The 24,015-nt window shown below is 33.1% G+C and overlaps 1 protein-coding gene and 1 pseudogene across 1 annotated transcript; both read left to right on the forward strand.

Moving 5' to 3' along the window:
- Nucleotides 1-6,690: 6,690 nt before the first annotated feature.
- On the forward strand, nucleotides 6,691-11,662 carry LOC115994254 (annotated as a pseudogene).
- On the forward strand, nucleotides 6,725-7,533 carry LOC115949781 (receptor-like protein 35). Its single transcript, XM_031067058.1, has 2 exons — nucleotides 6,725-7,130; nucleotides 7,178-7,533. The coding sequence occupies exons 1-2, from the start codon at nucleotides 6,725-6,727 to the stop codon at nucleotides 7,531-7,533; spliced, it is 762 nt and encodes a 253-aa protein (XP_030922918.1).
- Nucleotides 11,663-24,015: the final 12,353 nt, after the last annotated feature.

Below are 24,015 nucleotides of genomic sequence, written 5' to 3' on the forward strand. Positions count from 1 at the left end.
ACTAATTGAGTTATAAGACTCTTAACTAATAATGTTATTACTTGAATTGATCCTTATAACTAACTTTTGTTAGCTTTTTTGAATAAAAAAAATCACATAACCATCATATGACTAGAGACGCAAATCAATATTTGAAGAATTTTTTTTTAAAATGTGACAATGAGATAGTCACATAATTATTCTTTTCTTAAGAACTAACAAAAGTTAACCCATATAAGACTATAAGGAATAAAATAAAATCAATGAAAATTTGATAACCAAATTAAAAATAATATGATCAAAATATAGAAATCACAAAGTGTTTTTACCTTATTTATTTCTTTAGAAATTGTATTATATTTTTTTGGGAGAAAGCAACGATATCCTAACTGCACTGATTTAATAAATATTTTTTAAAAAAATTATTAAAAGAAAGCTAATTTTGTTACAACTTTTTATATTTTTCGTACAAATTGTATTAAAATGATTCATAAACAAATATTTTGAAGTTATATTTGAAAACTTAAATTTAGACTTAGATTTGAATTTGAATTTTCAATAAAATAAATTTAAAATGTCTTTGCTTTTCATATCCATTGATTTTTTTATATAATTTCAAATTTAATAATTTTAAAATCAATAAAAACCCTCAATCTTTTTAAACCATCGAACAGGATTTTTAGATTTTTAATCCTCGAAATCAAATTCAAAGGCATCAGTCAATGGGTCCAATTTAATTAGGCCTCCAAAAATTGAATGATTCTAGCACTGACTGTCAAAATGGGACTGGGACCCACTAAAGTCTCGGCTGCTTTTTTGACTCCTTCGCCACTCATCTTCTTCTTCTTCTAAGGGAAGGTTAGGATGTGTCACACATATCCACATACTGACGGTTTGACATATATACACACAGACACTCTACTTTTTTCTCTCTATCTTTCACACACACACACCACTTTTTCTTTCTTTGCACAGATCTTTCAAATTTCATTGGAAAATTGGCACCGAATCAGACCTAATATTATAGAGACTCTTTAAGGTGGGGGTGCTACGCACATTGTTGATGGCTTCGGTGATAGGACAACCTATGTAACTCATTAATTTTTTTATGGGAATGTAACTCATTAATGGACAGATGAGACAACACAGAAACACCACATTAAACTTCTTACTCCTAGTTATCTTGTCACACACCCAAAAAAAAAAAAAAATCTTATTCCTATCAATTTGCTTCTTCATTGAATAGGAGGTCAAGTTTTCTTTTTTCTCTCCTTTTTTTTTAGTAATGCCATACTTTTTTCTTTTAAAACTTGCTATATTTGCAATAAATATATAATATGATTGAATAATATCATTTTGTATGAATTTATTATGCATAAATTAAAACAAATCATATTAATAATTGTGAAAAAAATAGTTTATGAACTTTTTTTTCCCCAATATGAGAAGAGAGCAAAATAAATTGATTTTACTTTACAATACTACATGGTCAATAAATTTTATAGGGAACTTAGAGCATCCCATCAATATGTGATAAAATTTTTCCATTTTGCACATCTAAAATCTACTTTTTCTATTTTACACTCCAACTTTTACAAAACATCCACATTAGTTTGTCTATTATCCACATTTATTCAAATAAAATATTCAATCCACAGCCACCATCAACCCACCCACATAGCTGCTGAGGAAGAAGAAGTACAATGAGATCGATGGCTGAGGAAGAAGTCATAGTATTATAGGTAATCAAGCAAATTCAATAGCAACCCATCTTGTCATTCGCCTCGTAGAATTTCAATCTCTCAGTGAAGATCGAATCCCCATTGCTCACCTTAAACTAGTGTGATCCAATCTAAACACAAAAAGATAACAAAAAATCAATACCCCCATAAACAACCAATGAAAAACGACACCAAAAGATGAAGAAGAAGAAGAACCTGAACGACAGCAAAAACCAGGTCGTGTGGCTTGAAAACCCAATCGGAGGGCTCTAGTGGGTAGCGATGAAGGGTTTTAGGGGTTGGGTTTTGGAGAGAGGAAGTGGGAGAGGGAGAGGGAGGGAAGGGAGAGATGGGTTTGTGGAGAAGAGGGCTGAGGAAGAAGAAGAGGGATCGGCGGCAGTGGAGAGTGAGGTGAAAGTGAGAGCATCAAAGAGGAGAGAGAAAAAATTACTAAAATATTTATACAAGTGTTACAGTAACCAAGCATATATGCACAATTACTGTAGCAATTGTGTATAAATGCATAATTTTACACCCACTGATGTGGGTGTTTTTTTTGGCTAAAATGTGTAAAAAGTGTAACTTTTTCTATTTTACAAAACTTTCCACAAGCTAATGTGGTCGCTCTAGCCTAACATCTTATTCTAAGAAGATAACAAATTAAATTGATTTCATTGTACAGTTATAGAATTTATAGAGAATCTAGCCCAACTCTATCATGATTCTAGTATGATTAGGTTACATTGAATTGTCCTGAAAATACAGACATACAAAAGTCTTTGGATTAACAAGACCTTGATCCAATGTTCGTCCAAAAAAAAAAAAAAGACCTTGACCCAATGAAGTGATGAACCCTAATACATCTAACTTATAGAATGGAGTCATGTGGCCACCACACATTTGAGGAATTTTTTTGCTAGCAAATCACAGTTTTAGTCTTTTAGATAACTATGATTATCTAGCTTAAAATATATATGTACTATAGCTAGCTAGTGGGAACGAAGACTTCGTTTGACTCACTTTTTGATCACTCTGTATAATAGTAGTTCATGCAAAGTTAAAACTATACCACCTACTTTCCCAAAATGCATGAACTTGTGCTCATTCTTTCATTTGAGTAAAGTACATTTTGAAATATATGGTGGCCTATTATATAGTTGTACATCGTAGGGGCAATAATACAACCAACTTAGATGAAAACCAATAAGAGGTTGGTCACATTAGTATTTTGTAAAAATGTTGTAAAATAGCTAAATTAGACCTAATTTGGTACCATTTTTTTTTTCCGTCAATCAAGGGCCCTAGCCCTAGCTTAATACCATTTTTTTTCCTTGAATCAATCACAGCTGCTTACTAGTCAGTAACAAAAAATAATTCCCTACAACTTTGTTGTAAAATTAAATCAACAGGAATACTTTATATAAAATGACAGAAACTGATAACATCTAATTCGAAAAATCAACAAAGGCATCTATTCAGAATTCAGTCAAGGAGAAAACAAGGGTATTTATATATATAATGATAGGGACTATTAGTTTGAGTTAAATCAACCTGCTAAGAACGGTATACGTAGCAAGTTCTAAAAAGAAAGAATAATGCTTTGATCGAAAAAAAGAAGAAGAAACAATAATGCTAGAAATATAAACTATTTTTTCAAAAAATTTATAAATTGCTGATATAGTAAATGATTATTGATAAATGAAAAAAAATGATATTAATCAAACAAAAAATTAGACCCTTGGCCTTTGCTCTGAAAGCACACATAATGGTCCACTTTTGTATACTGTTTCTTGTCGGAGAACCTCTCCGTAGCATTTAGTTTACCGAGAATCTTTACAAGAAAATGTTTGCATGGATTATCAACATGATATGGACACATTAGATATTTCAGACCTTTTTTTTTTTTTTTTTTGGGAGGAAGAACTTAATTAAGGAGCTATCTGATCTTTGTATTGATGGAGCAAGCTAAAATCCACAACTACATAATAATGGAAGAAACAACTTTGGTCCTAATAAATGACCAATCAAGACCATATTACACCATGAAACCACACAAAACCCACCAGTAAAACACACGGCCAAAAAAAAAAAAAATTAAAGGTAAACGAATTTACTAATACACTGACTTTTACTGCTTGAATTTTTATATCTTTCTTTGTTACAAGCCTTTTCCTTTAGTTTTATATATCTAATTTTGTTTATATATGGTTTTTTAAAATCTTACTTTTTAAAGTATAAGAATATACTTTAATATATATTCTATAAATAAATAAATAAATAAATAAACTAGTGTATGCCAAGTAGTTACGATCATATTATTCTCACACAATCAATTTCGAAACTAGAAAAAAACCGGGGATACTTTTGAATTTTTTTTAATTAATATATAATAATATATACTATTAAAATTGTTGAGTTATTGAGAGATTTTACAAAGAAAAGAAAAAGTTTTTTTTTTATATTTTTATTTTATAAATCTAGTTAATGGAAAAAATAAACAATATATATATATATATATATATTTAAAATGAGAATGCAACTTTTTAAAATTATAAATGTAAAAGTAATAATTTCAAGAAAAAATATAGGGTTGTAATTTTAAAATTATCTCTCTCTTTGTGATGTATCCTAGGGTTTACTGAGAAAATGATAAATATTAACTGAAAAAAAAATCTAGAACCACAATATTTTGCACCACAACTCTGATGTGGCAAATATTAAGTGGTGGGAAAAAAATGATGGATTTATCTGAAAGTAAAAAGCAATTAATCACAGTTTGCCACATAGGATATTTGTGAAAAATTGTGCAGTAAATGTTTTGTTCTTAAAAAAATTAATATTGAATAAAAAAAATTAAAAAAAAAAAAAAACAAACAAAGAATGGTAGTATTGATTATTTTTATGGTTTTTTTAATGTTGATTATCTTTATGTTTACGTAATATTATAATAAATTATTTTAAAGAAAAGTTAGAAAATTATATAATGTTGTTACTTTTTTATTTTATTTTATTTAATTTGATAGTCGAAGATGAGGGATTTGATATCTGGATTTTTACGTTGAAAACGCAAGGAAGTGTCAAATAATTGAGTTACAAGACTTTTGACTAATAATGTCATTACTTGAATCTTGATGGCTGAAATATTTTAGGCTTAATCCTAAATGTAAGAACAATCCCTAGGGTTCGGGCCAGCTATAAAAACACGTCATGAGTTTCAATTTTCCTTAAAATTCCCTGAGGTTTCTATATCTGCCAAATTGATCCTTATAACTAACTTTTATTAGCTTTTTTGAATAAAAAAATCACATAACCATCTTATGACTAGAGGCGCAAATCAATTGAAGATTTTTTTTTTTTAAATTTGACAATGAGATAATCACATAATTATTCTTTTCTTAAGAACTAACAAAAGTTAACCCATATAAGACTATAAGGAATAAAATAAAATCAATGAAAATTTGATAACCAAATTAAAAATTAATATGATCAAAATATAGAAATCACAAAGTGTTTTTATCTTATTTATTTCTTTAAAAAATGTGTTACATTTTTTTTGGGAATAGGTAATGATATCCTAACTGATTTAATAAATATTTTAAAAAAATTGTTAAAAAAAACTAATTTTCTTACAATTTTTTATATTTTCTAAAGAGGGACAAAATTGGAGGTGACGGATCCACTTAGATGGACTTGACAGTGCGAGACAAATGGGCTAATAGTGAACAGACATAGGATGGACAAATCAAAAGGCCATGTGGCACTCAACTGGTCATTATGTGGTCTCCAAGAAACCCTAAATGGAAACGACTTGCGTCTCAAGATTAACCCTAGTCCATAAAGTCCCAATATGAATAGAATTCTAACATGAAGAGGATTCTAGAATATACGCACATTAATGGAGATTTTCTCCATAAGGAAAAAACTTGTGACGCAAGTAAAGGAGTTTGATTCTACACTACTATAAAAACCCGAAGACTTAAAAAAAAAAAAGGTACACATAATTCACCCCAGTTTTGACACTCTAGAGTTATGAAGAAGTTCTAATTTGACTTTCGGAGGGTATTTGGCCGGCATCATACTGGTGTTCTCTGTTAGGTCTTCTCTTTTTGTTGTGCAGGTATTGGTTCGGGTGTGCAAAGGCGATATGGCTCATTAGTGATTTTTCGGCATCATCATTTTCCATAAAAATTGTATTAAAATGATTCATAGACAAATATTTTGAAGTTATATTTGAAAACTTAAATTTAGATTTAGATTTGAATTTTAAATAAAATAAATTAAAAATGTCTTTGCTTTTCATATCCATTGATTTTTTTATATAATTTCAAATTTAATAATTTTAAAATCAACAAAAACCCTCAATCTATTAAAACCATTGAACAAGATTTTTAGATTTTATCCTCGAATCCAAATTCAAAGGCATCAGTCAATGGGTCCAATTTAGTTAGGCCTCCAAAAATTGAATGATTCTAGCACTGACTATCAGAATGGGAGTGGGACCCACTAAAGTCTCGGTTGCTTTTTTGACTCTTTGGCCACTCTTCTTCTTCTTCGAAGGGAAGGTTAGGATGTGTCACACATATTCACATACTGACAGTCTAACATATACACACGGACACTCTACTATTCTCTCTTTCACATGCACACACCACTTTTTCTTTCTTTGAACAGATCTTTCAAATTTCAATGGAAAATTGGCACCGAATCAGACGTAATATTATAGAGACTCTTCAGGGTGGGGGTGCCACGCACTTTGTTGATTGCTTCGATGATAGGACAACCTATCTAACTCATTAATGGACAGATGAGACAACACAGAAACACCACATTAAACTTCTTTTGTGTTCTTTCCTAATTCCAATTGTATTTCATTAACCAATTGCAACCACAATTCCCGAAGGACCAAAATCTGAACCAGTATTTTTTTCTTCTTGCTTATAAATTTGAACCAGTAGAATCCAAAAAAAGAAAATTCTGAACCAGTAAACAAATATAGAAGCTGTACTGGATTATTCTATCTATAAATGCCTCACACCAGTAGCCAAATTCTTCATCAACCCATGCACGCAAAGTTTGCAGACACACGCAATATCCACTCTCGAGACACACCCTCCGTAACACAAACAGCTACCAAAGTTATGGCATTCAAAGTCTTGTTCTGTAGCCCTGTACTTTTGTTGGTTTCCTTGCTCCATTTTGCTACCTTTGCTTTCTCCACAACATCTTCTGTGGCTGCTACAGCTGAAGTAGGTAAAGCATTTGAGGAAGCAGAAGCTCTTCTAAACTGGAAAGCCAGTCTTGACAACCAAAACAAATCTCTCCTGTCTTCGTGGGTTGGAGACCGCCCATGCATTAATTGGGTTGGAATTACTTGCGATGATATGGAATTGGGTGTCACGCGCCTAATCCTTTCCAGTTTTGGTTTGAAAGGTACGCTTTACAACCTTTAACTTCTCTTCCTTTCCCAACCTCCATAGTCTCTTATCTTTTACAAAACTCGCTTTATGGAACTATTCCTGATAGTATTGGAGACCTTTCTAAACTCACCCATCTCGAATTCTCTCACAATAATCTTTTTGGTGCATTTCCTCCTAGCATTTTTAACCTTTCCAAACTTCGGTTTTTCGATTTGACTGGAAATCAGATACCGGGAAGAATTCCACCCGAGATAGGCCAAATGATAAGTCTTCAATATTTAATGGTTTCCGATAATTTACTCAATGGTTCCCTCCCTCAAGAAATAGGAGCATTGAGAGATCTCCTTTTTCTTGCTTTAGATGGAAATAGTTTCATAGGCCCCATCCCAGGCTCCCAGCTATATATGGAAGCTTAAGCAATTTATCCACTCTTTACCTTGATAACAACGAACTTTCGGGATCTATTCCTCGAGAAATTGGAAAGCTGGGCAACTTAACCATACTATTCCTATTAAACAACAAATTTTCTGGTTCCATACCCCGAGAAGTTGGAATGATGAGATCTCTCACTCAACTCGATTTGTCATTTAATTTTCTCATTGGTCATATTCCCTCTTCCATTGGAAACTTGAGCGAGTTACAACAACTTTACCTTTATTCCAACAGTATCTCTGGTTCCATTCCTGAGGAATTAGGATTGCTTAAATATCTGTGGGTACTTCAATTACCAAATAATAATCTCATTGGTCCAATCCCTGCTTCCATAGGAAAGATGGTTGAATTGTCTGATCTTAGCCTATTTAGTAATAAACTCTCTGGACCAATTCCAACCACGATTGGAAATTTGACCAAGCTTACCACTTTAGCTTTGTACTCGAATGAACTAAGTGGTTCAATTCCCGCCTCTTTTGGAAACCTAGCTGCCTTGTCTAAACTATTCCTTCATGAAAACAAACTTTTTGGACCAATTCCAACCACTATTGGAAACATAACCAGGCTTACCACTTTAGATCTGACCTTGAACGAACGTTCTGGATCAATTCCAACCACTATTGGAAACATGGCCAAGCTTACCTTTTTATCTTTTCGTATGAACAAACTAAGTGGTTCAATTCCGCTAGAGATGAGTAATCTGACAAGTTTGACACATTTGCAACTTGGAAGCAACAATTTCATAGGCCAGTTACCCCCACAAATATGCCAATCTAGATCACTTGTTAACTTTTCTGCCCACTACAACCACTTTACAGGTCCTATCCCAAAAACCTTGAAAAACTGCACTAGCCTCAATCGAGTTAGTCTTGAAGGAAACCAACTGCCAGGAAATATAGCTGAAGCTTTCGACATCTACCCGAACTTGAGTTATATTGATTTGAGTAGTAATAATCTGTATGGTGAATTTTCATGGAAGTGGGTGCAATGCCACAATTTGAGAAGCCTAAAAATATCCAACAACAAGATCTATGGTAGGATACCACTTGAACTTGGCAAGGCAACTATGCTAGGTCTCCTTGATCTCTCTTCAAACCATCTAATGGGAAAGATTCCACAGGAATTGGGGCATCTAAAGTCATTGCTGGAACTTCTTTTGGATGATAACCAACTTTTAGGTAACATTCCTTTAGAAATTGGAATGCTATCTGATTTAACACATTTTAACTTGGCAGTAAACAATCTCAGTGGCTTAATCCCCAAAGAACTTGGAGAGTGCTCAAGATTATTATTCCTAAATTTAAGTAGAAACATACTTGATGGAAGTATTCCTTCTGATATAGGAAGCTTGCAGTCTCTTCAAAGTCTTGATGTTAGTCAGAATTTGCTTGTAGGAGAGATACCACCACAACTTGGAGGCACGAAACAGTTGGAAACATTGAATCTCTCTCACAATAATCTCCTTGGTTCCATCCCATCCACGTTTGGAGAGAGTGTGAGCTTGACATCCATTGATATATCCTACAATGAGTTAGAGGGTCCTATTCCTAACATCACGGCCTTCCACAAGGCTCCAATCGCAGCACTAAAAAAATAACAAAGGCTTGTGTGGTAATGTTGCTGGTTTGAAGGCTTGCCCAAAAATGATTCCTGATCCTCCATCTAAGAGGCACAACCGATTTTTGGTAATAATTTTAATCTCTCTTTTGGGCACGCTGTTTTTTATATTTGTCATTGTAGGAGTTTCACTTCTTCTTTTCCAAAGAGTGAAGAAAACAGAAGACAAGCCAAGAGAGTGCGTAACGATAATCTTTTTGCAATATGGAGTTATAATGGAAAAATGGTGTATGAAAACATCATTGAAGCTACGGAGGAATTCAATTCCAAATATTGCATTGGAGTGGGAGGATATGGAAGTGTTTACAAAGCTGAGTTGCAAACAAGCCAAGTTGTTGCTGTGAAGAAACTTCGCCCACTACCTGATGGTGAGATATCCAATCAAAAAGCCTTCACAAGCGAGATTCGTGCCTTAACAGAAATAAGACATCGTAACATTGTAAAGTTGTACGGTTTTGTTTGCATCCGAAACACTCTTTTTTGGTTTATGAGTTTTTGGAAGGTGGAAGCTTGGTGAAGTTATTAAACAGTGAGGAGGGAGCAAAAACATTTGATTGGATTAAGAGAGTCGATGTGGTAAAAGGTGTAGTTAATGCTTTATCTTATTTACACCATGATTGCTCACCTCCTATAATTCATCGTGATATATCAAGTAAGAATGTTCTATTGGATCTAGAATATGAGGCTCACATCTCTGACTTTGGCACTGCTAGGCTTTTGAAGCCTGATTCATCCAATTGGATGTCACTTGCAGGCACCTATGGATACATAGCTCCAGGTTAGTTTCTTTGTTGTTGTCTATAGTGTAAAAAGTTTTCCAAGCTTATGTAGGGACCATCCAATATCATAGCGTAAATATATTTCCAAGCTTAAGTTAGAAGAACATCTGTCATGGCTGACATGGACACCAAACAACCAATTTCCATAGTTATTACAACATATTTTAGAATAAAAATTTAATTATTTTTATTTTAGCTAACAACTTTTCAAAACACCCATAGCTAATTATCTATTCTATACTATATTTTATTAAAATATTAATTTTCTTAATTTTTTTAATTTTCTCTCTCTCTCCACTCACAATAATTAGCAACCAATAATTGAATAAAATAATAAAATGCACATGAAACAGGTCCTCCTAAATTTGGACAAGCATTATAGCAATATCTTATTTTGTCACACGGGTTCATAACCTGATGAGGGTGTTTTTTAAGTTTTATTGGCTAAATTTTAGTTAGGCCTTTTGCTATTTTAGCAAATTTAAGGCAACTACTCTAGGATTTTTAGCTATTTTCCTATTAATACATATTAAAGTTCATACTCAGGTCTATGTACTTATTGAGGAAGCAATTTAACTTTGTTAATTATTGTTTATACCATGATTGGGCCCATAGTAGAAATAAATTCATATAGAAGAAAATGTAGCCACTTGCAAGGTTATTTTGTTCTGGATGTAAACTTTTAAATAATTCTAACATATGCTCAGTTGTCACATAATACAAATTTTGCTACATTTTTTACCACATAATAGACAAGTTATCAAGTCGCAGACTAACCACCTGTTATGTTTCATTCTAAAAATGTCTAAAAAGTGCAAAGTCAGTTTTCAGTTTTTTTTATTTATTTTTAGGTGAAGTCAATTTTTAAGTTGATTGTAGTAAATGCAGTATTATATCATATGTAACATGCATGTAGTATAGTATACCTTTGATTCTATAGATGATAAAATTAAACGAGAAACTAGCACATGTCCCCCCCTATTTCACCCAATTCATAAAGCTAAAGGTTTTGTTCAATGCATAAGTTCTGTGAATGGATCCAAGTTCCAAACATATGATATCAATAAAATTGATATATTTTACAATTTTCTTATGCATGGGCCCAATTCAAGTAGTGTTTAGATTTTATTACTAATAATGGTGTTGCTATAACCTTGATCAATTTTTTTCCCATGCAGAGCTTGCCTACACAATGGAAATTAATGAGAAGTGTGATATTTTTAGTTTTGGAGTGTTGGCTTTAGAAATAATCATGGGAAAGCATCCTGGGGATCTGATATCATCTCTCTCATCATCAACATTTGCAACCTGTGATATGCTATTAAAGGATGTGTTGGACCAACGCCTTTCACTTCCAATAAATCAAGTTGCTAGGGAAGTGCTCTCCATTGCAAAGATTGCAATTGCTTGCTTGCACACTATTCCCCAATCTCGCCCAACAATGCAACAAGTTTCTCACGAGCTTTCAACTCAAAAACCACATATTCCAAATACATTATTCACGATCACATTAGGAGAAGTAGTTGATCTCGGAGGCTCAACTCTCTAATAGCTTGTTTTGTTTATGTTCCCATTGTCGTTCCCCTACTTCTTCACATATAATCCCTTCTGGTAAACTATTTATCTTGTTTTCTTGTATTATGTTTATTTGCAATCTGTATTATTCTAAATGTAGAATTGAGAATTTCGCTAATAAAACCAGAAAGAGTTTTTATTTGATCCATATATATTAAGTATATTCAATACATTGCTTGAGGATCTTTTTAGTTTGGATACATACATAATTGAAGTTTCAAGATGAGCTCTTCAAAATTGAAGTTTCAAGGTCATGTGACTTTACTTAGTTATTAGAAGCCTTGAGTTATTTAAATTTTAACACAGTTTTGGGGAAATGTTATTTCCTTTCAGCCTCTCTATAGACGTTGTAGAACCCATGTCTTTTCACCTTCAGAACCAAATACTTTTTCCACATGGGTGCAAATTGAAAGGATCCCAAGACTTGAGTATCATTTTATTTGTCACTATTTTAGTACTTCCCATTTAAAGTAGGACATGTTTTTACACCTCAGCCTGCATATAGTTCCACTGTCTTCTAATTCCACATCAATATCCTAGGAGCCTTTGTACACTCTTGTTGTCATGCATTACTTATGCATTTATTTATTTAGCATAGTGCATGTATGCCTTTTGTTTTTGGTTTAATATATAGAACATAGCATAGATTATTTTTATTTTTTCAATTTCTTGTCGTGCATTGTACCATTGGTTGACCATAGAACACTTTGTTCGTGTTGTACCTAGTGTAGCTTGACTTGAGCACTTTCATGCCCTAGCAAATTAGTTAAGTTGTAGAATTGTGGGAGTATTGGACGGCAATTGATCATGTGACCTAAATGTCATTTCGCTTATTTTGACGATACACTAAAAAATTAATTATGGGAGTAGGATATATATATATATATATATATATAACCATCTCACCACCAGTCTATATGTTACAATTATCCGTGTACTTATAGAAAAAAGTCGGTATCACAAAACTAAATAAAATGTGGTACACTACACACAAAAAGGGTTAATGTCAAAAAATATGCTTTATCTAAAAATTACGAAGCATAGGATGCACTTTTAATACCTTTAAAAATGACATATAGGAGATGTAGAGTTATATAATCTAACTCTTTAGATAATAGTGTCACTTTTAATACCTTTAAAAATGACATATAGGAGATGTAGACTTATATAATGTAACTCTTTAGATAGTAGTGTCAATCAAACTATTATGATATTGTATCTGATGATGAGTCCAATTTCCTAAGCTACCTCACATATTTTTGTAACTTGCTCACTAATTTGTTTCACGCACAACTATGATTTTAAAAATCAGACCGGACCGTCTGGTTCAATCGAGAACCGGACACCAATCCCTATTGTAATTGATGACTAAGGTTTTGTTTGCCATTGATGCTATTGTTATATATGTGTTTTGTCTTTGTCTTTTATCTTTCATAAAAATCTCAACTAAAAGACAAAACCACAGGTCCACACCACAGACTTATTAGATAATACACTACTGTACTGTACCATTAAATTAACCAATCAAATGGCCACACTTTACTATTTCTACTGTTAAAACAAAAGGCAATAACTTTACTTGTTGTAAAGTCAAAACAGATGGAGATGAGTTATTGAATATTTTTCCTTCAATAATCCCATATATAGCTCGCTTTGTTTTGGGTTTCCTGTTAATGGAGATCATAAGCACTGGAAGTGCCTTATGCAAATTCTGCTTTGCCTTATTTTAGTCCTTTGCAACTAGATACCATTGTTTACAAATATGAGCAAACCAAGCATGGTATATGGGTTCCGACAACTTGTGTAGAATCAAACTAAGAACGGGTACTGGAAGATAAGCCCATTCTGATTCAGATCTGAAAGAAATATATACGTTACAAATAAAGCCTTATTTACAGACGTCAAGAAAATTGAATTATTCATTAGCACATGCATGTATAAGTATTTTTCACGAACAAATAAGAGTGTGCTTGTATTTTTTCTTTGTTAAACCTTTCATAAATATTCTGAGTGGCTGGGATGAATCAAATAATCTCCTATAAGATAGTATGTAAGAGTACAAATTACAACGTAGTTGTGACTAACAAAAAGTATCCGGTTATATATATTTTTCAAAAATTGTATTGAAGACTAATCTTAATAATATGCAAGCATATAGTATTATATAAAATTTTTTTTGTTATAGTTCTCGTGCATTGAACGAGTTAACAACAAGTTATGCTAATAATTTTGAGACTCTTATCAACTTTTTTTTTTTTTTTTTTTTTTTTTGCTTGGCTGAATCATAGCAACTATTCAAACGTGGTGCGAGTTGCAGACAGCATAAGCACTATATGTTGAATAAGTGTAGGATGGGCTACGGGAGTGATGAAAGGTAATAAGAAAGAACCCTCTTAAAAATAACCATTCAATGGCAACAACAATCATAATTTAAACTTGTTTTTAAATGAAAAATTGACACAATAAAATTTAATACAAATATGCATTCTTTGTCTGGATCATTGATATTACATTACAAACCGGGCAATTATATTACTGTTGTTAAAATAGCATATACTAATTTTTTTTCTTTTTAAAAAAATAAAGTATACTCTAATTCTAAGTCCTAATTCCCATAAAAATAAAAACAATATTTCTATGTCCTAATTGAAAGGAAAAATTTTCTCATAACGGCTCCAACCAATAGGACTATGATTGTTTCGTTGATGAATTCACCCTTGTATTTTTTTTTACATAAATACGACTAGAGTTGAAACTTTTGGCATTCTTCTCAACCATTAATGTTTGTTTACTTAATAAACTAAATTACTTTTGTTAGGTTCTAAAGAATTAGGATCTTATGTATTTAGAACTCTAATGTGTATTGTTGGCAAACCATGATCAAAACAAGATGTTTAGTCGTGTTTAGATTTGCTCAAAGTTGGTTCATTTATGTAAAGTTGGAACAAGTTGATGCAGAAATTAATATCGCTTCTCGACTTGGTTCGATCGATCGAAACTTAGGCTCGATCAATCGAAAATCGGGTTAGATGCATTTTTCTGCAAAATTCCAACTTAGCCCTAGTTCATTTAAAACATTTATGTTTTATGTTTTTGCCCTAGATATATAAGGCAAACCCTAGCCACGTTTTTGTGTTGCTCATATTGTTGTTTGTGTAAATCTCTTGTGAGATCTTGAGGAACTTTCCTTTACACATGTTTAGGATTATCAAGAAGAAGATTCGTTCAAGAACTTGATGATCATTCAGTTGCTACCATAAGAAATTAAAGCGGGTGTGCTTGTACTTGCTGGAGAATCCAAGAAAGAAGGAGTTCGTGGTCTCGGAACTTGCACGTAGTCGTGTCAGTAAGTTTCTACTGGTGGATAGCAATAGGATGTTAGTGGTCTAAGTCCTGTTAAACAATTTCGATTCTTTCATAGTGGATTCAGGTTTATCTTGAGGATAACTATGTTAAATCCTCCCCAAGTTTTTACCGGTTTGGTTTCCTGGATGATCATATTATTGTGTTATTTATCTTTCCGCTACTTTGCATGATATTATTGTTTGATTGTGATAACCTAGATTTGGAATTTGGACTAAGTAACAACTTGACTAATTATCTAGGTTAATCCAATTGTATTTTTAAGGGGTCTAAAAACTATCAAGTGGTATTAGAGCGGGTTGCTTTCTTGTTGTTGATCTTTTGATCACTGAGCTGATCCTTGACCCCTGTTGTCATGGAAAATGGACATTCTCTTGTTATTCCTCATCACTTTGATGGGAATAAATATGCTTATTGGAAAGTAAGGATGAAAGCATTCCTGAAATCAATTGATGAGAGAGTTTGGAACTCCATTGAATACGGATGGGAGAAGCCCATTACTCCTGTTAGTGAGTGGCAAACTTCTCAAAAAGAAGCAGCTGCGTTCAATAGCAAAGTTATGAATGCTATCTTTAACGCTGTTTCTATGGAGGAATTTAAGAGAATCTCAAATGTTGAGATTGCTCATACTGCTTGGAATATCCTCCAGACTGTGCATGAAGGCACAAAGGCTGTCAAAATCAATATATTGCAGCAATTAAATTCTAAATTTGAAAGTATTAGGATGTCCGATGATCAATCTTTTGATGAAATTCTATGCTAAACTTAATGATATTGTTAATTCTGCTTATAACTTGGGTGAAATTTATGATCAACCTAAAATTGTTAGGAAGATATTTAGATCTTTGATTGAAGATTTTAGACCCAAAGTGACTGCCATCACTGAGAGCAAGAATGTGGACTCCATCCCTGTTGATGAACTTGTAGGATCTCTTCAATCCTATGAGTTGACCTACCTAAGATTAGCAAATCCAAATCAATGGCTCTTAAGTCAGTTGATGATGTTGATGTTGGAGGATTTGATGATGAGTTATTTGCTACAGAGATTGCTTACCTTGCCAAGAACTTTAAGAATTTTCTTAGAAACAAAAACAGAAGGGCAAGAGATAAAAACACTGCTGAATCTAGAAACTTTAGGAAGAATGATTCCACTAAGGTTAATAATACTGATAAACCTAGAGAAAAAGTAGGTCAATCTTCAAATAATTCTACGGGTCCTCAGTGTTTTGGATGTCAAGGGTATGGTCACATGAAATCTGAATGTCCTACCTACTTGAAGTCTAAAGGTAAGGCTATGGTTGTAACCCTTAGTGATGGTGAAGTTTCTGATGATGAGTCTGGTTGTGACGAGGATGGAAACTTCATTGCTTTCATTGCTATTGTTGTAGTCAATGAAAGCGTATCTGCTGAAGAGAACCCTTCTGATGAAGAACTCTTTGAGGAGGCAAATCTTCAAAAAGCCTACAATAAACTTGCAAAGTTGCTGTAAAGGATGCTATGAATGTTGAATTAGGCTTGAAGAAAATTGCATCTCTTGAGCTTGATAAGAAAAATTTGCTTGTTAAAATGTTTGATGCTACTGAACTTTTGAATAATGTGAAGACTGAGAACATGCTTTTACTTGATAAAGTTAAGAATTTGGAACATGAGCTTTCTATTGTTAGAGAACAATCTAATAGGTTTGCTAGTTTCAAACTTGATCATATGCTGAGTGTTCAAAAGTTTCCTTCTGATAAAATTGGGTTAGGTTTTGTAGAAAGCATCAATGTGTCTACACCCAATTCCACTATCTTTGTTCTTTCATCTTCTTCTGAACTCCCTGTGAGTAAGGTTGTGCTTGAGGTTGTCAAGCCCTTAGAAGTTACACCTCCTAAGAAGATTAGGGTTGATCTGAAAGAGTCTAAACCTAAGCAGCCTACCATTTCTAAGGACAAGTCACATGATAAGCCTGCATAAGTTTGTCATTTTTGTGGAAAGTTTGGACACATTCGTCCAAACTGTTACAAGCTGCAAGCTGCTAAGAGAGCAAACAAATCAAAAGCACATGTGCCTCAAGCACAAGATCCTATGGTACTCATTGGTGAATTAATAAAGGCTTTAAACCTTTATTCCAATTCTGGAGTTGGAAATCATTCCCATGTGAATAAGAACTCCAATGCTCGTGGTGCATCTAAAAAGTTTTGGATGCAAAAGGCTCAATCTAATTGAGTCCTTTTGACATGGTCCTTGTACTTCATTGCTATTCTTTGTGACCATTGTTCTTTGGTTTTTGTTTTTCTCTATTTCTCGAATTTGCATTGCATAACATTCATGCATCTCATTCTAGGTTGTTTTTGTTTATCTTTTTCAAATAAAAAAAAAAAGAAAAAAAAGAAAAAAAAAGAAAAGAAAAAGGAAGCAAATTGTGTTTTGCACTATTTTTTTGGTTTTTGAAAACAAGGTTGGTCAATTTATTTTCACATAACATGTCTTTTGTATCTTGTTTAGTTTTGATGAATTTACTTATTGCACTTTACTAGTTGAAGCTTTGTAGTGTATGTTGTGTAGGAAAGATGTTTATAATTTTGATCACTTTGTCTTGATCTTGAAGTCACATGTCTTTGACTGTCGAACTTGAACTTTTGAAGAAAAGCAGAAATAACCATCTTACCACTGTTCACTAGCCAATCATGAACATCTTAGCGCATATCGTAAAATTTTGTGCTCGAGAAAGTGTAGTCTCGATTTCATTGCTAAAATTGGTGTGTACATTATTGGACTTAATGCTAAATCAAATAATTGCTAAAATTGGTTATACATTATTAGACTTAATGCTAAATCAAATAATTGCTAAAATTGGTGTGTACATTATTCCGGCTATTTTAATAAGTTTCTGAATAATTAAAATTTGTGTGTAAAATATGAGGCAAAATAAAAAAAACTTACATGATTGCAAGCTTATGATCTAGGAGATGTGAGAGTTATATAATGTAACTCTTTTGGTAATGGTCTCTTTCAAATGCTATATGATGAATTTTGTAAACTTTGCGTTTAATTGCTATACTCATATCACCTCACATGTATCTCAAGTTTTTGCTAGTTGTACACACTACACAAGTTACTCTTTGCTAAACATTGTACGTGTTACTGTGTGTGTCTTTGGTCTGACCAACCAAGTTTGCAAATACTATGAGTTTTTATGCAAAACAAAATTGATGCTTGAAAATTTATGGAGAATGTATGAAATTTTGACTTTGGGAAAACTGGGCTTAAAACTGTTATTTTTGAAAAACATATCATCACATACTCATGCATTTTGTTCATCAATTTCAATGCTTTGAGATGTTTCTAAAAAATTTTTCAAACTCTTTTTGTTAATGAGTCTCTACCTGTTTCGATTGATCCAATCTGTTTTTCGATCAATCAAAATTGTGTTTAAAATTATTAAGGAGTCTCTGTCTGTTTCGATCAATCGAATTTTGGGAATAAGGTTTTTAAAAATTCATATTTGACTTGTTCAAACCACTTTTTCAAAAACTTTTCAAAACTTTTTCTCTCTCTCCGACTTGGCAAGGCTCCACAACAAATTTTTTGTCATTTTCCTCCTAATTTCTTGCAAGGTTTCTCTCTCCATAAGTCGGTATGTCCATATTACCCTTTCTTTTGCATTGTTTTTCATGTTTTCATGCATTCTTTCATGATTTATGGGTAAATTTTCGGACTATGCATAAATTGGGGTTTTTGATTAATCAAGCCTTATTTTGTGAAATTGATCAATGGGTTTTGTTGCTATATTGATATATTCATGATCTATGTTGGTTAATTTGATCAATTTGAGGTTTTGTGATAAATTAAAAATTCTAAGGCTTGTATTAAACCCGAATTGGGGTTTTTGTTCAAATTCGGTTTAATTGATGAAATTGACTTGTTGTTTTGATGTAATTGATCATTTTTACCTGTTTTCTCTAATGTGTAATAATCAATTCGTCAATTTATAACAAATTGAACAAGTGGTTTTTCAAAATTTGGGGGTTTTGTTAGAAACTCTATGCTCAAGCCAATTTTATGAATTTGAACTTAATTGCACTGCATTAGAGCATGCATCACGACATTTACACTGTCCATGCATCATATAGATTTTTTGTTCTATATTTTTTTTGTGCTAACTTGCAGTTTGCCCTTGGTTTTTCTTTTTCTTTCTTTGTGTCTTGGTCCTTATCCTAGCACCATGCCTAGGAAGACTAGAGCCCATTGGACCTTCTTCACTTCCTCTAAGTCTCCCTCTAAGAGTAAGGTGTTTAGGAATGACAAAAGCAGAGAGGCCTTTGAGAAACTGAACTGTAAGCGTAAAATTTAGGCTGAGCGTTCTGTTGTGTTAGATGAGATAGATCTTGCCATTAGGGCAAACCTTGAGAGTCAAGGTTGGCTGTCCTTGTTAGAGGTAGATCATCCACCCTCGACCACCCTGATTAGAGAGTTCTTCTCGAATCTCTCTTGCCACGTCTATGATTCCAACACCCTTGTTAGGAGTTGGATACGAGGTATTGAGTTCACCATTACTCTTCGAATAGTGGCTGATGCTCTTGGGGTTCCGGTCGTTAGAGAGCCTGTCTATCCCTATGAGGAGTCTCCATCCTTAGATGACGTTATGTCATACATCACTGGGTCTTCTATCTAGTAGGGTTTTGATCCTCGGATCACTTTTGCTGAGCTTACTAAGATTGCCTATCTTTTCTTTAGGATAGCGTGTCATTCTTTGTGGCCTATTTCTCATCTCCACACCATCCCTCTTGAGCGATGTGTGTTTTTGTACGCTTTTGTGTCTAGTGCGTCTATTAGCTTTCCACATCTGTTTCTTTATTCTTTGAACGAAGTTCATAGGAGTTTTGCCATAGCGCATGCTCTTATCCATCCTATTTTCATTCATAGGATTTTGTTGTTTCTCGGTGTAGCCGATTTCCCTGCTGGTGAGCCCGTTCATGTCATAGCTCCCATAGGTGCCACCTTCCTTAGGCAAAGGGATTTTCACTTGAGAGTTGGCTCTACGCATCCTAGAGGTGTGTCTTCTGGTGTTGTTCCCCCGCTTTCCTCTTCTACAGGTGTTGATGCTGCTGAGGCATCTGATGCTGTTGCTGATGATGCTGATGCTCCTCCACCGACTACTTCGAATGATTCAGACATTCAACATATGTTGGACCATGTCTTAATCGTTCAAGTGGCTCATGGACAGATTTTGGTGGACGTGCTTGATGAGATCCGTGCTTTGCGTGCGGAGTTGGCACAGTTTCAACGATTTTCACTGCCACCTGTTTTTGATGATGGATTTTGATTGTCCTTTGGCATTCCGTCACAAAAAGGGGGAGTACATACTTAGGCACTTTTATCTAGGTGCTTCACATTGTATTTTATCTTTTTAGCTCTTGCCATATTTTTGTTGGGCTGTTCATGTTAGGGGGAGATACTCTTATTGCTTTATATGTTTCTTGTTTCAACTGCTTATTGATTTATATTTATGAGTTATTCATTGCTATATGTCTTTATTGTGTGTTGGTTGAAATCAAGAATTTATTTTGTTTACTTGTATTTTCCACACATGCGGTTATGTATTTTGTTTAGTGTTTCAGGAAATATACATGTTGATTCAATTGAGCTGGTGTTTACACTTGCAACTGATGGATAGTAGTTAGGATTGGATTTGTTTTTATGAGCATTTTTTTGTAAAGGGCTTTTCTTTGTAAACTTTGAGCTTTTGGTTGTGTTTTGTCACGGATTGCCAAAGGGGGAGTTTGTTAGGTTCTAAAGAATTAGGATCTTATGTATTTAGAACTCTAATGTGTGTTGTTGGCAAACCATGGTCAAAACAAGATGTTTAGTCGTGTTTAGACTTGCTCAAAGTTGGTTCACTTATGTAAAGTTGGAACAAATTGATGTAGAAATTAATATTGCTTCTCGACTTGGTTCGATCGATCGAAACTTAGGCTCGATCAATCGAAAATCGGGTTAGATGCGTTTTTTTGCAGAATTTCAACTCAACTCTAGTTCATTTAAAACGTTTAGAGTTTTATGTTTTTGCCCTAGGTATATAAGGCAAACCCTAGCCATGTTTTAGTGTTGCTTATATTATTGTTTGTGTAAATATCTTGTGAGATCTTGAGGAGTTTTCCTTTACACAAGCTTAGGATTATCAAGAAGGAGATTCGTTCAAGAACTTGATGATCATTTAGTTGTTGCCATAAGAACTTAAAGAAACACAAGCGGGTGTGCTTGTACTTGCTGGAGAATCCAAGAAAGAAGGAATACGTGGTCTCAGAGCTTGCACGTGGTCATATCAGTAAGTTTCTACTAGTGGATAGCAATAGGATGTTAGTGGTCTAAGTCCTGTTGAACAACTTCGATTCTTTCATAGTGGATTTAGGTTTACCTTGAGGATAGCTAGGTTATATCCTCCCCATTTTTCTACTGGTTTGGTTTCCTGGGCGATCATATCATTGTATTATTTATCTTTCCGCTACTTTGCATGATATGATTGTTTGATTGTGATAACCTAGATTTGGAATTTGGACTAAGTAACAACTTGACTAATTACCTAAGTTAATCCAATTGTATTTTTAAGGGGTCTAAAAACCATCAACTTTTAACTACTAGTATGTTTTTGCTAAGAAAATAAAATACAGACAAAGAGTGACAGAGAGAAGGAAAAATTTTATTAAAAAAAAAGAAAAAGAAAAGACAAAGACTACCTGTTTATTGCATTAACAGCGGATTGCATTTTTTATTCTTCTCTCTTCAAGGAAAAGCTAGTAATATGATTTGTAATTGTATTGAGCGGAGGCAACCTACAACTTTTATATTGTACATATGTGTATTAAATATTAATCATTCTCGTATTAGAATTGGTTCCTAGCCAAACCGACTTAAGCCCAAGCCCAAACCCAAACCCAAACCCAAACCCAAACCCAATCCTATAATTCAAAAGTTCTTTAACAAAATTTTTTAGAACATCCCATCAAAATAAAAATATATATAAAAAATAAAAATTTTGAGAACATATATAATTTGACTGGGCTTTCCAAGTCCAAAACTCTATGAGCTTGCCTATTGAAACATTTCACAGTACAGACTCACAGGATTTGGGCCCACTCAGACCCATATCTAAAAGACTAAAACAACGACGTTTTGCACTTCATTGAAAAACAAGGACAACCATCTCTCTCTATATAATTTAAGAGGAAATTAATAGATTCTGTATGGTTATATGGTGTTGTGAAATTTTAAAATACTCACAAGTGTACGAACCGTACTGAAATATAGTTGGACAAGAACGAGGTCGAACCCATAGGGACTTGTATGAATGTAGGAAAATTAATTAAACCTTAACCAAATTAATCCTAATCTAGTTTAACAAAAATTGGTTTTTTTTTTTGGCAATTAAATATACTAAACAAATAATAAAATTAAGCAAATAGTTAAACTAAGCAAAAGATATAAAGCAATAAAAAGATGTAAACAATTAAGGGAAAGGAATTAAGGTTTTGGAATCCGCCTTGTAAATCATATCAGCATATATTTATGATCATTAATTTTTCCCAACCACTGCATGATAATCTAGAAATCAATCTTGCTATCATGGAAAATATCATCATTAAAATCCTTATTTTAAAAATCAAAAGCATGTTCTTCTTCGCTTCTTAAGTATAAAATCAAATCATCAATTGTATCTGTATCCAAACAAATCACAAGATATATTCAATTCTAAAAATCAAATCATAAATTGTATCCATTGACAGACAAATTACAAGCGATATCCAATTTTATAATCAAGAATTAATAAACAAAGCATTCAATTAATTAAGACATATCCAAAATCATGAGAAAAAAATGATTGAACTCATATATAGAATTTCATCTTAGTCAATTGATGTGAAGCAAGAATAATTTAAATCAATAAAGAACAACTATTGTGGGAAAAATCAAATCATATAAATATTACTGAAAATCCTTAACAAGGTTTCATCCTCAACCCTAATTATAAATTTAGCTCCTCATAGTAATTGAAAGAAAACACAAAAATAAAATACTAAACATTAAACTAGACAAATAAAATAAAACTAACTGTTATGGAAGAAAACCAAAGAAGTAGCCGCACTCTCTATGTATAGCCCCCAGCCCTAGCACTAGCCTCCGCCCCCATGAATTTTTTCCTAAAGAGCCTTTAAATAGGTCAATGAATCCTATTACAAGTTGAATTCCCGTTTGGAGAAAATCTCAGATTTTTAGGCTTCAATTAACCGACTATTTTGGCCCACTTAACTTCAGAATTCAGATTTTTGCTAAACTAAAAAGTTGTAGCCCTTTAAGTTAACTTTTCAGCCCAACTTGAATCATCTCAATTGGACATCTGAGCTAAAAGTTATGCTAAAAATACTAACTGATGTGCAGTCTGGATTCCTAATCTGAATTGGACTTGGTTTTGGTGCAAATTTCTTTTGATTCCTTGCTCCAATTGGACTTAAATTTAATTAGGTTGGTCTTTTCTTGAATTCATGCCTGGCTGGATGTAAGTTGGCTTGATTCAATTGGCCTAGCCCCACTTTGCACATAAAGCCCTTGCTACCTACAACACAAAGTTATTATATAATCAGTCACAAAATAACATAAAAGTAAGGCTAAACATGTAGATATGTGAGTACTTTATTGTATATATTTCATGCACATTATATGGCTATATTATTAGTCAATGAATTTTAATTTTAAGTTTCAAAGTTATATTGAAAATGTTAAAAGTACAAAATTATTTTACAAATTTTTTATATACTTGTAATGTGTTGAGTGGTTATTGATAAGTAAAAAAGTGTTAGCAATGTTAGATTCAAATAAGAGTTAGTAAAAATTTGTCAAATCAACAATTTGTAAAAATATTATAAAATAATTTTTACATTCCGGCCAAGCCATCTATAATTATTAAACTGGGTAATATACTTTTTTTATATATAAATATATATATATATATATATATATATGTGGGGTCCAAATAATTCATGGGCCGGGCTCGTTTACCCGTGAAGGGGGCTAGAGGCCCAAGCCAAGGAAAGGCTGTAGCCCAAGCTCGGTGGGATAACCTTGCAATTCAGCCGAGGACAGTTCTGTCCTCGG

The sequence above is a fragment of the Quercus lobata genome, chromosome 6, assembly GCF_001633185.2.
Source record: "Quercus lobata isolate SW786 chromosome 6, ValleyOak3.0 Primary Assembly, whole genome shotgun sequence".
Classification (NCBI taxonomy): domain Eukaryota; kingdom Viridiplantae; phylum Streptophyta; class Magnoliopsida; order Fagales; family Fagaceae; genus Quercus; species Quercus lobata.

Excerpts from the sequence above, each read along its gene's own strand:
- LOC115949781 (XM_031067058.1), top strand. The coding sequence starts at position 6,725 with ATGCCTCACACCAGTAGCCAAATTCTTCATCAACCCATGCACGCAAAG. Across the intron at positions 7,131-7,177 it reads TTCCAGTTTTGGTTTGAAAG|TCTCTTATCTTTTACAAAAC; the intron begins GTACGCTTTACA and ends CAACCTCCATAG.